This window comes from Colletotrichum spaethianum, assembly GCF_022836535.1.
Source record: "Colletotrichum spaethianum MAFF 239500 DNA, contig07, whole genome shotgun sequence".
NCBI classification, from domain to species: Eukaryota; Fungi; Ascomycota; class Sordariomycetes; order Glomerellales; family Glomerellaceae; genus Colletotrichum; species Colletotrichum spaethianum.
In genome coordinates, this window is record NW_026054777.1 from 788602 (window position 1) to 803591 (window position 14990).

The 14990-nt window shown below is 48.4% G+C and overlaps 3 protein-coding genes across 3 annotated transcripts; 1 reads left to right on the forward strand and 2 right to left on the reverse strand.

The window, feature by feature from the left end:
• Positions 1-3176: 3176 nt before the first annotated feature.
• ColSpa_03645 (putative serine carboxypeptidase) lies at positions 3177-4922 on the forward strand (the record flags this gene model as incomplete). The annotated part of the gene is made up of 3 exons (XM_049269857.1): positions 3177-3354; positions 3409-3571; positions 3620-4922. 3 exons carry the CDS (start codon positions 3177-3179, stop codon positions 4920-4922), a joined length of 1644 nt encoding a protein of 547 aa, XP_049125814.1.
• A 5904-nt stretch (positions 4923-10826) lies between these two features.
• Positions 10827-11583, reverse strand: ColSpa_03646 (dehydrogenase patE; the record flags this gene model as incomplete). The annotated part of the gene is made up of 3 exons (XM_049269858.1): positions 10827-10902; positions 10952-11435; positions 11550-11583. The coding sequence occupies 3 exons, from the start codon at positions 11581-11583 to the stop codon at positions 10827-10829; spliced, it is 594 nt and encodes a 197-aa protein (XP_049125815.1).
• A 1279-nt stretch (positions 11584-12862) lies between these two features.
• Positions 12863-13604, reverse strand: ColSpa_03647 (uncharacterized protein; the record flags this gene model as incomplete). Its single annotated transcript, XM_049269859.1, has 2 exons — positions 12863-13028; positions 13090-13604. The coding sequence occupies 2 exons, from the start codon at positions 13602-13604 to the stop codon at positions 12863-12865; spliced, it is 681 nt and encodes a 226-aa protein (XP_049125816.1).
• Positions 13605-14990: the final 1386 nt, after the last annotated feature.

Below are 14990 nucleotides of genomic sequence, written 5' to 3' on the forward strand. Positions count from 1 at the left end.
TAGGCGTTGACCATCACTCTTGGGGTGTTCCGACCATGGCTGGGCAAGACGGATTTTGGGCTCCCTGCGCCAAATTTCTGCTTTGTTTACTGTTTGAGTATGTGTTCACGGGCGCTGTCGATCAGCTGGCAGGATACCGTCACTGCTCCCCGTAAGCTTCAACTTTCTACATTTTGTTACTGGGCAGAGCTTGGCCCCTGGCCGGTCGGGCGCGAGCCCCGGGGACCCGGCTGCCTCACCAGTCGCGGCAGCCAGGTTTCAATTGGGGTGCAGATGAAGTCGTTCGGCGCATTAATTGACTACTTCGTACAGCAATTAACTGACACTCCGCAACCGAAAAGTTTTCGGTCGAGAGCCAGTGCCTCTATCTCAGGCTTGGTAGGACAAAAGGGCTAAGACACATTCCGGCTGGCGGAAGGATCATATACCGCATACTTCAACTCTTACAAAGGCATCATGTACGCAAGAAGCGTCGTTCATTGATAATATCGCCAGATTTCGCACTTGCGATTACACTTGGGAAAACCCTGCTGCCGGACAGTTACACTACTCTAATTGTTGCAGTCTTACCAGGTACAGCACGTATCTTAATACAGACTACCAAAGGGGTGTGAAAAGTGGTTGCCTTCTGGCCGTTGTTGTGCCTGTGGGAAGCGCTGAGGGGCTACTTTATACTGCAGGTTAGGGAACATGGCCCAGGATGGCAGCGTTGGGTGCCCACGTTCCAACCGCGAGCTGAGGGACTTCAGCATTGCTACAACCTTTGCCACCACGCTGCAGGGCCCAACTCTGCGAAATCTCCCACGGTTCGCAGGTCAGCCTTACAAGCAACTAACAACGTTTTCACAACCAAAAGTGTCCGATAGCATTGCGTAATGTTAGGCTGCGCGATCGACATAGCAGAAACTGGCAAACCATACGAAAAAATGAAAGTCCAGAACTCTCGGTGGATGTCCATGTCAGGCCTTCCGGAACCAGCTTAGGGCATCCAAAACCGCCTAACAATGCGACCAGCAGTGACTAGCAAATTATCTCGACTAGGAACGTGCTTTCCGGAATTTCAAAGTCAAATGGTAGCTCATGACCTCAAGCCATAAGAGTTTCCAGCTGAACAAGATAGAGTAACTGGGAATTCACCTAGCTATGATGGAGGCATGCAAACATACCAAGAAGCAAATCGCTTGGGATCAATTAACCAATCCTTTCCGCCAACGGTTTGATATAGAAAGAGTTCAATGGAAGTGTGTGAAGGAAGCTGTATTACAAAATGAAGCCATGGTTAGATGAAAACGACCACCAGAGTAAAAGTTCGAGTTTCGGCACTCTCAATGATCGTTTTTCTTTGCTGCAACAAGAAGGTCCTCTGGAACATTGGTGCCAGCAAATGGATGATTGAATTTCAGAACAACTTTAAAATTCAGTTGTCGTCTTGGGGGATTCAAGTGCTTGGTTGATTACGATAAACTTGCGGTTGGTATTTGGCATGGGCAGTAGTGAGACAATGTGGGTCGGAACACGAATACAAGGCAAAGACAGCAGCGCCGCTTGCTGTACCTGAGCTGGCGCGGTTGTTAACATATACCTGCCTGGTAATGATGGTGTGGGCTGAACGGATTGGGTAGTGTATGTTTGATGTTTCTGATGCTGCTTGATTGTACAGCAGCTCCACATCAGGATCGCTCCGCAAACGGATTGCGAGGGTAGTGTTAGAGCTCGAGAACTCAAGTGAACATGGTTCAGTGTGGCTGTGGTTGGCGCTCTGCTCATCGGAGACTGGTTCAGCCTCAGAGGGGTCGCTGGACAACCCACAGGAGTGTTTGCGGCTCCTCTAATGATAACGCTGCAGCAAATCAGCAGTCGTATTGTTGCATCTACGATTGTGATAACTCCCTGTGTCGTTATGACGTCAGACCGGTGAGTTGGATCCCTGATGAGGTCAGTCTTGTACGAAAATGGGGCTGTCGCGTCAGCCGGGTTAATTACAACGCCGCGCTCACTCCAAGAGCCCAGTTTCGACTCTGTCCATGAAGCGCTGAACAGTTTGCTACCTTGGGAGCTGTCAATTGTTGGAGGAAACCACTCATGGTGGCCACACGGCCTGGAGAATTGAGCAACGTCCTGCAGCTTTGAACATGCTTCCAGAAAGCCTCTAAACTGGCAAGCTTTTACTCCTGCGCACATGTCATGTTGGGGGTCGGATCTCTTCCCCTTTCTCACTCCACCACATCAGTGCTCCGTATGGCTCGCCAAGCATCACCAGGCACAACAAGCTTCGATCGTGGTGCCGCCATGAAGCTTGATTTATCCGAATCCTGGTTTGTTTACCTGCACTGGTCACGGCTACCGAATCATGAGCGAGCAGTGCGGCGGGGCTGCCGGCCCCATTGTCGATCCGTGGGACGGTTTTAGGAATTTAACCTTATAAGGAAGGTGGTAGTTCGTGCCTAACTGATTCAACGCAGCTTTTGACAAACTTCAGAAGTTGATGCCGAACACCCGGTGGGGGAATACCACCAAACCAAAGATGAGCAAAGGTTAAGGCGCTCTCTTTCAACACAAACTATGCTTGAATGCTCTTTGGGAAATTCGAAGAAGATAAAAACTCTATTTTAGTACGTTGAGATTCCTAAGTTTGCTGTTTTGTTATTTGGATTGAATCGGAAACTCAGCGCTCTTTGAAAGCTGCTGTCATTACCCCCATCAACTGCTGAAGGGGTCAGTACCTACGTTAGCCGTGCGGAGTAGCTGCAAGGATATCAACATTGACTTCAGGCCAATCAAAAAGCAATTCCATTTGTGAGGAGAAAACTGGATCTTAAGTGGAATTCCATATACTGACGCCATTCAACCGTCGATCGGATGGGATGCCGTTGGTGCAATGTTACGCGGGCAATCTCGCGAGCCGGCATCCACAGGTGCCGAATACCGTCTGTCGAATCATGAGCGAATGACTAGCATAAACCTAGACCCACAGCGATATAATGCCCGAGGTGACCCGTTCTATCCTGGGACTTTTGTTCGCCTCTACCAACAGTCTTGCTCCTTCTTCTCGCGGTAAGGCGCCATGGGCCGAGTAGAGTGATGGTGTCATACACGAAGACCTTTAAATACTGCTGCTGGAGCGCCCTCTAGAGCGCTGATATTCTGGATGCAGCTTCATTCCAGTTCACGCCAACATGAGACTCCTTACCCTCCTCAGTGGGTTGCTTTGCGCTTCTTCTGCGTTGGCTTTCAAAAAGCCAACCAAGCCTACGCTTCCCAGGTCTGTAATTGAGAGGCGCGTAGCCAACCAGCCGTTCTCACACCCAGAGATCCAGAAGCGAGCGTCTCGTTTCCTGACGGACAAGACCGAGGGTTAGTAAAGCTTGGAAACTCAATTCGGAGAGCAGTGCGCTGATCTTGTTTAAGCTTTCGCTGTCAATGGTTCTGGCATTCCAGATGTTCCGTTCGATATTGGCGAATCTTATGCCGGACTGCTTCCCATCTCTGACAGCCCCGACGAGACCCGCAAGCTTTTCTTTTGGTTCTTCCCTTCAACGGCTACACAGACACCTGACGAGATCACCATTTGGTAAGATAGCAACCTCTATGTCTGAACTATTTCTCTAACCTGATATAGGCTTAATGGCGGTCCCGGTTGCTCCTCGCTCTCCGGTTTGTTGACTGAGAATGGACCTTTCACCTGGGAAGCTGGCACGCTCGCGCCTGTCCAGAACCCCTACTCATGGACCAATCTGACCAACATGCTGTGGGTCGAGCAGCCGGTTGGCGTTGGCTATTCCCAAGGAATCCCTAATATTACCGATGAAGTCCAACTTGCTGCCGAGTTCCGCGGTTTCTACAAGAGCTTTGTCGACACGTTTCAAACGAAGAACTGGAAGACCTATATCACAGGAGAGTCGTATGCTGGATACTACGTCCCATACATTGCTGATGGGTTTATCTCGGCCAACGATACCGACTACTTCAATCTGGCCGGTATCTCCATCAATGACCCCATCATTGGCGACGAGACCATCCAGCAGCAAGTTGTTATCCTGCCATACGTCGAGTTCTGGCAGAACCTCTTGTACCTGAACCAGACATTCCTTGATCAGGTTCGCGATCGTCAGGACTCGTGCAACTACTCCTCCTACATCGACACCTACTTCAAGTTCCCGCCGCCACAAGAACCCTTCCCCGTCCTGCCCGATCCCTACAACTCCGACACTTACGCGTGCGATATGTTTGACACCTTCTACGAAGCCATCCTCGAAGTCAACCCCTGCTTCAACATCTACCACATCACCGAGACCTGTCCGCACCCGTACTCTCAGCTTGGCATAGTAAACAGTGGCGACTATTCTCCCCCAGGTGCCTCCATCTACTTTAACCGTACCGACGTCAAGAAGGCGCTGCACGCCCCTCTCAACTCAAACTGGCAGCAGTGCACCGACGTTAACGTATTCGGCAATGGCACGAACAGTAGATACGCTTCTGATCAGTCCGTTGGCCCTGCCAACAGCGGTGCTCTCCAGCGCGTCATCGAGTTCACCAACAACACCATCATTGGCTCCGGTGATCTGGACATGCTCCTCAGCACCAACGGCACCCTCTTCGCTATTCAAAACATGACCTGGAACGGCGCGCAAGGGCTGTCAAAATACCCAACTACGCCTCTTTACGCGCCATACCACCCAGAGTACAACGGTGGCGCCCTTGCGGGCGCGGGTGTTCAGGGTGCGTGGACTGCTGACCGTGGATTGACGTTCTATACTGCTCGCCTCGCTGGCCATGAATTGCCCGGCTACACTCCAGGCGTCGCATACCGTATGCTTGAGATTCTTCTTGGGAAGGTGAAGGACTTCAGTAGTACTGAGAGCTTCACGACTCAGACTGGTAACTTTACTGGTACTAGCCCTATTTACAGGAGACATTATTAGTCTTCTATCGCAGCCGGCAGCAGCATTTTCTCATTGAAATTTGAGAAGCCATAGCCGATGTAATTAGATTCATGTAATTAATGATTACCTTCAAACATAACCTTGTATGATTTTGTGTCTAGCTACAATTATTGAGAGTGGCATACAAATTGTCCGTGGAGAGCACATCAGGCTTCAAGCCAGCTCTTGGCTGTTTCCTCGACAAATCGAACATAGTCCTCAGATTCCTTATCCATTAGCTTAACCTGGCGCTAGTATTCATCTTCGCTCTTGCCAAAGCCGACCGTCTCGAAAAGCTCGTACATCAGCCGCATATCCCTGCCTCATGCGGGTCCAATGGCATTGCTCGTGTGAGTCTCAAGGGTCTCAAAGCTCTCTAAGTCCTTTCCGGCAACTTTGACGTCTCTTTTGAGATCCTTCGACAATATATCGGCAATCTAAGCATTGTTGTTGGTTTTTAAGCTTCCGATGATGAATTTCTGACCACCGTATTTGCGACCTTGATCCTTGAGGGCGTGGTACGCCCCAAGAGCGATGTCGAATGGATCGACCCTTGACACGCCTTTTAAACCAAGCGGTTTAGCGGAAAACCCTTCATCAATTAGCGAATTCTTCGATTGAACGTCGTTATCGAAGAAGGGAGATGGTCCAAGGATCGTAATGGTAAGACTGTTACTAGGTAGTCCATGCCAAAGTTTTGCTTCAAGAAGGAACTTGACAGCAACATGAGGGGCACACATAACCTGCATCATTCCGGAGTCAATGATGGAGGATGGCGAGTGGTTTCCACATGATAATAGGTAAACCAAGTGCTTGACGGATGGTGATTTTGTCAAGGCGTCGAAGCAGTTCATGGTTGTGAAAAGTTGATCCGAACCCGTCAAGCAAAGAAAGACGGAGGTAATTGAGTGCTTCGACAAGATTGACTGAAATCATCTCGGGTTCTGGATGTTGCCTTCTTCCAGCACGATTTGCTTCTCGGAGGCAGAAGGTACGCGGCTCAAGAGCTTGGCTGAGTCAGATGTAGGGATGACGATCTTCGGCTTAGAAGAGTCTTTAGCAAGAAGAGGAATGGGCCTTGTGTCGATGTTGCCATTGCCTGCGGTGACGAGAATGACTTGTTGGTCGATGCTAACATCTTGAACCGGGTTGATTGTGACTGCGTTGACGGCAACCTCAGTTCTGGTCCCTTGCTCTTCGATATAAAGAAGTGTTGATTCTCGACATGGACTCTGTCTATGGATTCACCACGGATTCTCCGCAGATCTTCCACGAACTGTGTGAAAACGGCCAGAGTTCGATTAGGCGGCCTGTTCAGACATTAGCATCCATTTCGTTTATCTGATCATTGATTTCGAATAGCTTAGGGACATGTGCTCCCGATACTCCCTCAATGGTCTCCTTATCAAACCTTGACCCACCATGATCCACCCGGTCTCAAGACATCGTTATCCCTGTGAAGATGGAGGCGGGCCCTTTCACCTTGCATCATTCCCCAGCTCAGCTTTGCACGTAGTGGACTGGAACAATCGGCGCGGATAACCTTCGTGAGATGTCCAACTGGTGGGGCTTTGGAGGGTGCATTGAAACGATCTAAGATGGTGACGCTGCTATAGCTGCCTCCCAAGGGGCGATATGCAACCGATATACCGAAGTCGCCTACGAAAACATTGAATACTGTGATATGAATGATGAACGTCATAGATGACAAGAGGTCCGCAATATCTCCATCACATTTCTGGTTTCTTAGGCAATTCTCTAGCAAATGATTCTCAGACTCATCTCAGCATGTCTAGCTGGCGTTCACAGGGCCAATCAAAACGCCACTCTCGGCCCACAACGCAAGCACCACCGGCTTAGAAGTCAGTTCTACCCCTCTTGCGGCCGTAAGCAGGCAAACATACTCAATAATACGATAACCGCGCTTCTCCAGGAACCAGTCTAGTGGGATGGGGCTGGTTTACGATCCCAATCATGCAGCTCGAGTGACAGCAGCGGCACGGAAATCCTTGGTCGCCGATGTATGCCAAGCGCGCTACAACTTGATTCGATAAAAGACCCGGTGCCTGTATCTGATAGATTTCGGAGTGAAAGTCCGCTTCTGGTATATCCGCGTTCCCAGAACATGCTTGGCTCGCACAAAGCAAACAACTCCATCGACTAAACAATAACAAGGACAAGAAGATGTTTAAAAGGGTGGACGAGCCCGGTACATATACTTTATGGCCTGCTCGATCCACTTGCTCCAGGTCATTATTGACACCTAACGACACTATTGCCCCACGCCATCTACTTTACAGTGTGTGAGCGTTCATTCCCAAAACTTCGCTTCTGTTTGTTAACAACTAATAATAGTGGTGTTCCAATCTCAGAACCAACAATAAATGGACCATCAAGTTCAACTCTTTGTTGCTGAAGTAGTATCCTTCTCGTGGATCTAACAACTTGTATGTCCATACGAAATCATATCGACATAAGAATTAGAGGCAGCACTGTAGAGCGTATCCATCGCTATTTCACATACTCGACTTGGTGTTTATGAACACATTTTTTCCTTCTGCACCCAAAAGGGTTCAACCAAGCCACATCCACCCCCTCCCCCCCCCCCCCCCCCCCCCCCCCCCCCCCCCCCCCCCCCCCCCCCCCCCCCCCAAAAAAAAAGCAAGTGTCAACGCCGATGACTCCATCAACAGACATCAGGTCGAGTTCTGAGGGGAAGATAACGACTACATCTTCTCATGAACTTCCGCAGCTGTTGAAAGATTTATCCGAGGAAGAACTCAGAATTCTCGAAAAGAACCTGATCAGAAAAGTTGATATAAGAATGTTGCCAACAATGATATTGATGTACATTATGAATTATCTCAACAGGTGAGCTAACCCCTTACTTTCACTGTGTAATTCATTGGTTTTAAGACTTATAGGAACGCGATTGGCGTAGCGAGACTATGTGGCTTGGAAAACGACCTAGGTTTGACAGGAAGCCAATTTCAGGTGAGCGCATCGTTTGACTCCATACTCGCGTAACTAACAAAACAACGATAGACCTGTGTCTCTATTCTCTTTGTGGGATATATACTCATGCAAGTCCCGTCAAACATACTTTTGAATAAGAACGGTCGTCCTGCAATATACCTACCTGGGTGCATGGGTGTCTGGGTTAGTGCATAGTTTCGCTTTCAAATTCCAAGCTTTCATTGAAATGCACCATTCATGATTACTTGACATAGCTGTAGCATGAAATTTCTATTCCACCCCTACAGATGCTCCTTTCCAACTCCATGTATAATAAATATGCCGGATTTGTTTTCTGATAGTTGTGTATATGTTTAGGGTGCTCTATGTGCTTGCAGTGGCGCAATACATAACTTCGGCGGTCTTTTAGTGACTCGTTTTCTCCTTGGTTTTTTCCAAGCGGCATTTTACCCTGGTAAGTCAAGATAGACTTCAATTAGAATCATGTTTGTAATGACGTAGTTCCTAACGCTGCGGTAAACAGGTTGCGTGGCCACACTCAGCTCCTGGTATGTTCGCAAGGAGCTCGGTATCCGTACCGGCTTGTTCTACAGCGGCTCCATGCTCTCAGGTGCTTTCTCAGGTTTAGCTGCTGCCGGAATTACCAACGGCTTGGACGGTGCGCGGGGCTTTCGTGCTTGGCGTTGGATATTCATCATAGAGGGTCTACTCACCGTAGCGGTTGCCATCGGTGCTTTTGCTATCCTTCCTGACTTCCCTGCCAACACTAAATGGCTCACGAGTCAAGAGCGACAACTGGCTATGTGGCGCATGGAAGTTGACGCTGCCGGGGAGGAAGACTGGAAGAGCTCGTCATCACAACCTCTCTTTGACAGCTTCAAGATGATCATGACAGACCCCATCAACTGGGTTCTTGTCCTTGTTGTCTACGGCGCAGGGTCTTCTATCTCTATCAACAGCTTTTTACCCACGATTGTTGAGAGTCTCGGAAAAGACCGTATCACCACACTACTGCTGACTTCACCTCCATACCTACTGGCATGCATCATATGTGCAGTGGTATCATGGAATGCAGATCGCACAAACGAAAGGTACTGGCATACCGTCGGGCCAATTGCTTTCGCACTTGTTGGGTTCATCATCTCCAGTACTTCAACAAGCATGGGGCCGCGGTACTTGGGCGCCATGATTATGCTTCCCGGCATTTACACTGGCTTCAACATGTCAATGGTTTGGACGGCCAACACTGTCTACCGCCCAAGCGCCAAGCGTGCTGCTGCAGTGGCCTTCAATAATGCCGTATCTACAGTGTCTAGCATCTACGGCTCTTACTTCTATCCCAATAACGCGGCTCCCAGATTCGTCTTGGCTTTCAGTGTGAATGCCGGTATGGCGGTCATGGCAATTGGGGCATCCACAATCTTGCATTTTCTGCTGGAAAGAGAGAATCAAAAACTCATTGCGAAGGAACAAGAAGCAGAGAATGATGATCGGGTAAGGATCATGGGAAAAGGCTTCAGATACATAACTTGAATGAAGAAGAAGGCGGCCACCTAGCGTCTTTCATTTCTATTCCATTTCAAAGCTCATATTCCTTCCCAATCTTCTCCGCAGTAATTTGAGCAATAACATAAGCAACAATCTGAGGATCTGCGGGTTGAAATTAGTATAGGCCTTAAAATTCCGTGGACTTTCAAGTCGCTGTTGACGCAACTCCCATCTCTTTCGCTTTTGCCCATCTTTACACTGCAAGAAGCGTGCCACAATCCCGCCACATTCTCTTCGATGAACTCCTAGCTCATTTTAGTACCCGCACAACATGGAACAATGAGCAAAAGTTTGACTCACAATGATATCTTCGTCGCTGTTGGATTTGGGCGCAAATATAGGTTTGACAAAGTGGCTCTTCATCTGGGAGTTTGCATACGATTTAAACCTTCTCGCAAAGCTTCCCGCAAGTTCACAATATCGTAAGAATCACTGAGATACTTTGGATCGATGAGCGGTGGATCCTGCGGATCTGATGAAGACAACTTGATCTGCCCTCTAGATAGAGAGTTCATGTTGGCTACAAAGACTGAGAAAAAGCCATCATCTGGATTCTCGAAGACATGGTTGGGAGGGGTCAATGGCCCGATCTGCCAATCTCACACATGAGCGTGTTATTTACTTGCAATGACAACCGGAGTCCACTTATAACAAGCTCAAAACTCGGCACGCCAGGTCTCAGCAGAAAACGCTGTACTTCTTTGGAAAGTTGTTGAAATTCAGATGATCTGTAGGCCCGCTCGTTCTTGAGAAAAGCGTGAGGAACCGAGGAAAAATGACTTGAAAGCGGGCCATTTCCCGTCTCAGTTAGTTGTTTGATGGCGTCATGATATTTCGCCGGGTCAATAAGTCCCATTCGGTCGGTAAACCAAGACATCATCTGGAAACAAGCCACGATCATGGGATGGTCGGTGAAAGACTTGCCCACGCTATCAAGGTCCTTGACTACGCTGATGCCCAGCGCTTCGAGATCCGATCGCGGACCAACGCCTGAAAGGAGCATGAGTCGAGGACTGTCAAGGGCGCCAGCACACAGAATGACCTCATTTTTGGCGGTGACTAGTAACGGAGGTCAAATCATGCTTTGAATGAAGGCTTTGTATATACTTACTCTGAGATCCGTCTTCTTCAACAACTCCTATTGATCGATCGCCCTGGAAAATAAGCTTGATGACGCGGCTCCCGGTGAAAATGGTCAAGTGATCAGGAGACCCTCCTCCAAGAACGCAGATGCGCTCGTGCTTCGTACACCATTCAAGCTCGTCGTGGGATTTAAGGAGAAGCCAATAGGATCGCCATCATTGGGATCAAGGTTCCGCTTGTGCTATTAAGGATGGTCAGCGACGATGAGTCTACTCCACTACCAAACTAAATGTAAACTTACCCCATGTCGAACCCAGCGTCAATGAAAAACTTGGTTTCCTTTTCTACATGGCCAATTAAGACATCAACTGGGCTATGTCTTGTTAGCCGTTTCAACTCTTGTTGTTCAGCACAACACTCACCCGGAAACCCCATGATTTTTGGGATCAGGCTTGACATAATCCTCCCAATCGGCAGAAAGACCATCAAGGTGCAAGTTTTCCAGCTGCCAAATGTCAGCAACGCTCAAGCTTGACCCACTGATCAACAATATCTTGGACAGCCTAACCTTCTTTACTCTCTCAATCACTGATTCAAACCCCCAAGAATCATCACCCACGACTGCAGCCCACTCGTCAAACTCTTCTTTGGGACCAAGTGACCAGACTTGAAAATTCGTAGCACTTGAACCACCTAAACCCTTTCCTCGCGCCTGGGGTACCTCTCGGTTTCTCGCATGCTCCTGCGGCGTCGAGACATAGCCATAGTCGAGGCCAGGTTGGGCGATGGTGCTAGATCGCTCTGCCATTCTTCTGTACTCTGGCATATTGATATCGCTGCCTCCTTCCAAGAGCACAACTGAGGTCTTGGAGTTTGTATTTGCGAGACGTGACGCGAGCAGACACCCTGCTGTGCCGCCTGATCGTTACTGTTAGTGCGCTTGTCCTCATCAGAGGTCCGGGATCACCGGATCTTGAGTAACAAAACGCCTTGATCACCACTGTTAGATATTGAACTTACCGCCGACAATCACGAAGTCAAACTCTTGGGGCATTCTTAGAATTTTTTCGAAGGTCTTCACAATTCCGAAGGGTAGATTACGTCTTGTGGTCAATTGGTATGCTTAAGTATGGGATTGGTGCTTGTCATCATTGTTCTTGGGCTGGGAGATATTATTAGTATCCAATAAACGTGCATCGACATACAGATGCATCTGACTTCGTAAGCTAAGGTTCAGAGCGACAGATCAACTCTCTTAGCGGTGGAACTACCAGGCAGTATCAGCATGTGTACCTTAGCTGCTGTGTTAGTCGAAGAGGGGTTCAATGTAAAATGGGTGGCATTGCTCTGGACACGTCGTCAACTATTGCTCGTCAGTGCATAAATAAATTCAAATTTGAAGTGCCGGAACCCTGCTTTGCATCGTTAGCGTCTGTCGATATAACACGGTTGCTAAGGAAGTGATATAAATGAATGTTTTACGTCAGGTGCCCTGATGCTGAAGGTATCCGTTCAGTGTGATAGGCGCTAATGGTCTAGGCTGCCACAAGCTGTTGGCTGGGACAAATCATGCAACAGGCCATATCACTAATATTCGAATAGCCTACTGCCCCAATGAATATAGCCAGTGGATTGTTGATAGAATGATGCAGATTAATAATGTCCAAACTGAGATCGCATTTCGAACTCAAGATTTAGAAGCTACCTTCTGGTTGAGCATATAACCGAATATAACCGAAGTATTGCACCCAAAGGTATGCGCCAAGTTACGATTTGCAATGCCGATAACCAGACGTATCCAATGTCTAAGCAACCATGCACGCCTTTATCGGTCTGAATACGTGAACCGCCATAACGTGTTTCGGAGTGTGATGAAACACCTTAACAAGTCGCGCCTTGTGTTGGATCTGATACCACACCTTTCCCAAGTAGACGCCGATGGAAAGAGGTGCGTTGACAGGCATGTGGTCAGAGAAGGGTTTTGGTTGGCATTCTCCGTGGTCTGCACATCACCAGGAACTAGAGCAGACGACATCGCGGTGAATGATTGGCCTCCAGGAACACCATTGTTGAAGCTGGCGACAAGCACGCCTGCCACGCAGTCTAAATCACACACTGAGTAGATGGACACCCTGAGAGAAACTGAACCATTCGGATAAGCAATGTAAGATGTTCATGGTTCTTTCCATGGGGCCGAGGATGTTCTTGATGAGCCTGAGCTTGATACCCTGGTTATGAGCATGGGCTGTACTTTTGCCGCAGAGGCCGAGGACTGGAAATATTAAAGAATGGAAATTTTGCTGAATGATCTCACTCCAATAAGAAATGTTGGCTCAGAATGTCTTGGTGGGCGCATTTCCCTCCGCCTTGCCAGTTCCATACTTCTTGACTTTGTTCTTGCTGGCATCCTTGTCTGCAATGAATGCCTGAACCTCCTTGCTGTCCATATGTTTGGCAACATTGTCGGCCTGCCATTTCTTGAAAGAAAACCCCACTCCCCTACGCGAATATCAACATCAACATATTGCAGATAAAGTTAAGGTTAAGAGATTTATCTTACTCGTGGCTATAATCCTTATCGTTGGCTTGGTCCTTGTGATACTTGATTTGGATAAAATCGCTGTCGACAGTGCCGGGGTCTAAGCTAAGGCTCACGAGAGCGTTGATCGTCGCCGTTTTCGGAATTAGTTTGAATGTCCAACTCTGCTCGTTTTTGAACTGAATCAGATCGCGATCATTTTTAATGACTTCGTAGCCCTCGTTTTTGCTCGCGTTGAAGAGTTTAGGCAAAGCAAACCACTGCCCAGCCATCTTATATCGATCGTTGGCATAGACGAACTGGTCATCGTACACGCAGTCCGGGGTGTAGCGCTCCACACGCTCAATGGTAGGATCCATAGAATAGAGGGCAATGACGTCGTCAATCAAGGCCTGGCGAGCGGGAGAAAGATGAATTGACTTGGAGGGGTTGGGGTGGTAGTCCTCCGAGGTTGAAGTTTGGCGGACCTCAAACTCTTCACCTGGCGTGGCGGAGGTCTTGCCAGGGAAGTTAATATGTTCAGGTTCTGCAGTCATTTCAATGATGGCAATGAATGCGCTACGAGTATCCTCTATGTGTAAGAAGGTCTTCTTAAATGGAAGCAAGAATCGCTCTTCAGCAGTAAGGCGGTATAAAGATCTTTATAATTTCTATCGTGTTAAGACTTGATATTTAATAGTACGACTGTGTATAACGGTTGATTCACAGATGTCCGAAAACCCTAAAGCAGTCATGACGCGGAAGACTTTTGACAAAGGCTATTCTGGCGTCGCAAATCCATCTTTAGTTGTGAAAAACCACGTGAGAGGCGCCACTCGACCATTTGGGACTTTTAGTGTACAATGCAATTATGTAGTGCTGACGTCAACCAAGATGCATCTTCAGATGCACCTAAGACAGCAATTACAGCAACAAAGCGCAGAGTCAATTATTGTTTGGGAATCTCATTAAAAAAAACTTAATTTAGCTTTGGGTCTAACAATTTCTTGTGGTGAAAAGAGAGCCGCATTCCAACTAGTTAGCCTCTCGTCGAAGAAGACCTCATGTTACAGCTTGCACCTAAGGTCTTTCAAGTCGAGCACTTCGCCAGCCCGCCAACTCACGTTTTGCCCGGCGTCGCTCCCTTCCTTCCATTTCCATCGAGTTGTATCTTGTGATCCTTTTTCTATTAGGTTTTTGATCCAGCCTCCAGCCACAGGCAGCATCTTGAACCCATGGCCCGAATCGCCAGTTGCTACAAACAAGTTCATCTTCCCTGGCACAGAATCGATAACATAGTCCGAATCCGCAGTGTCTGCACACCAGCAGATATGTTGGTCAATGAAAGGCCTATCTGCCAGATTTGGAAGTGTTTCCTGTAGAAGTTTCCGTATTCTTTGCCGATCTGCCTCTGGTACGAAGTTGTTGTTCATCGGCGGAAGAGAGAGGCCAGTTGATAAATAGTTTGTGTATCCTCCACCACTCGGAGACAACTTTAGTATCCCAGTACCAGGCTCGGGCTCGAAAAAAAAACCTAAGTCTCGAGCATACGTAACGGGGATCCCTTTCAATTGCTCGGCTTCTTCCGGTTGGAGCTGGATGTGCAAGACACTCCACGCTTTGGCAGTGACTTGTCTTCCGATACAAGGGAGAATGTTGCCGAGTGAAGCACCAAGGGTCAAAATCGTTGCCGCTGCTAAAAACTCCTTTCCGGACGTCGTGCGGGCACCCACGCATCTATCGTCTTCGTACAGCAGACTAGCAACTTCTTCTCCCGTGTGAATATGGGCGCCTTGATCCTTTACGTACTCGTAGACCCCTTTGAGTGCGTTTGCGGCATGCGCATACCCAGCAAAGAGATTGTAATACCCTTCCCATCCTTCCATCGGCCCATTCAACGCAGGAGCAGCTTGAGCAATGTCTTCTCTGCTTCGGATAGGCTT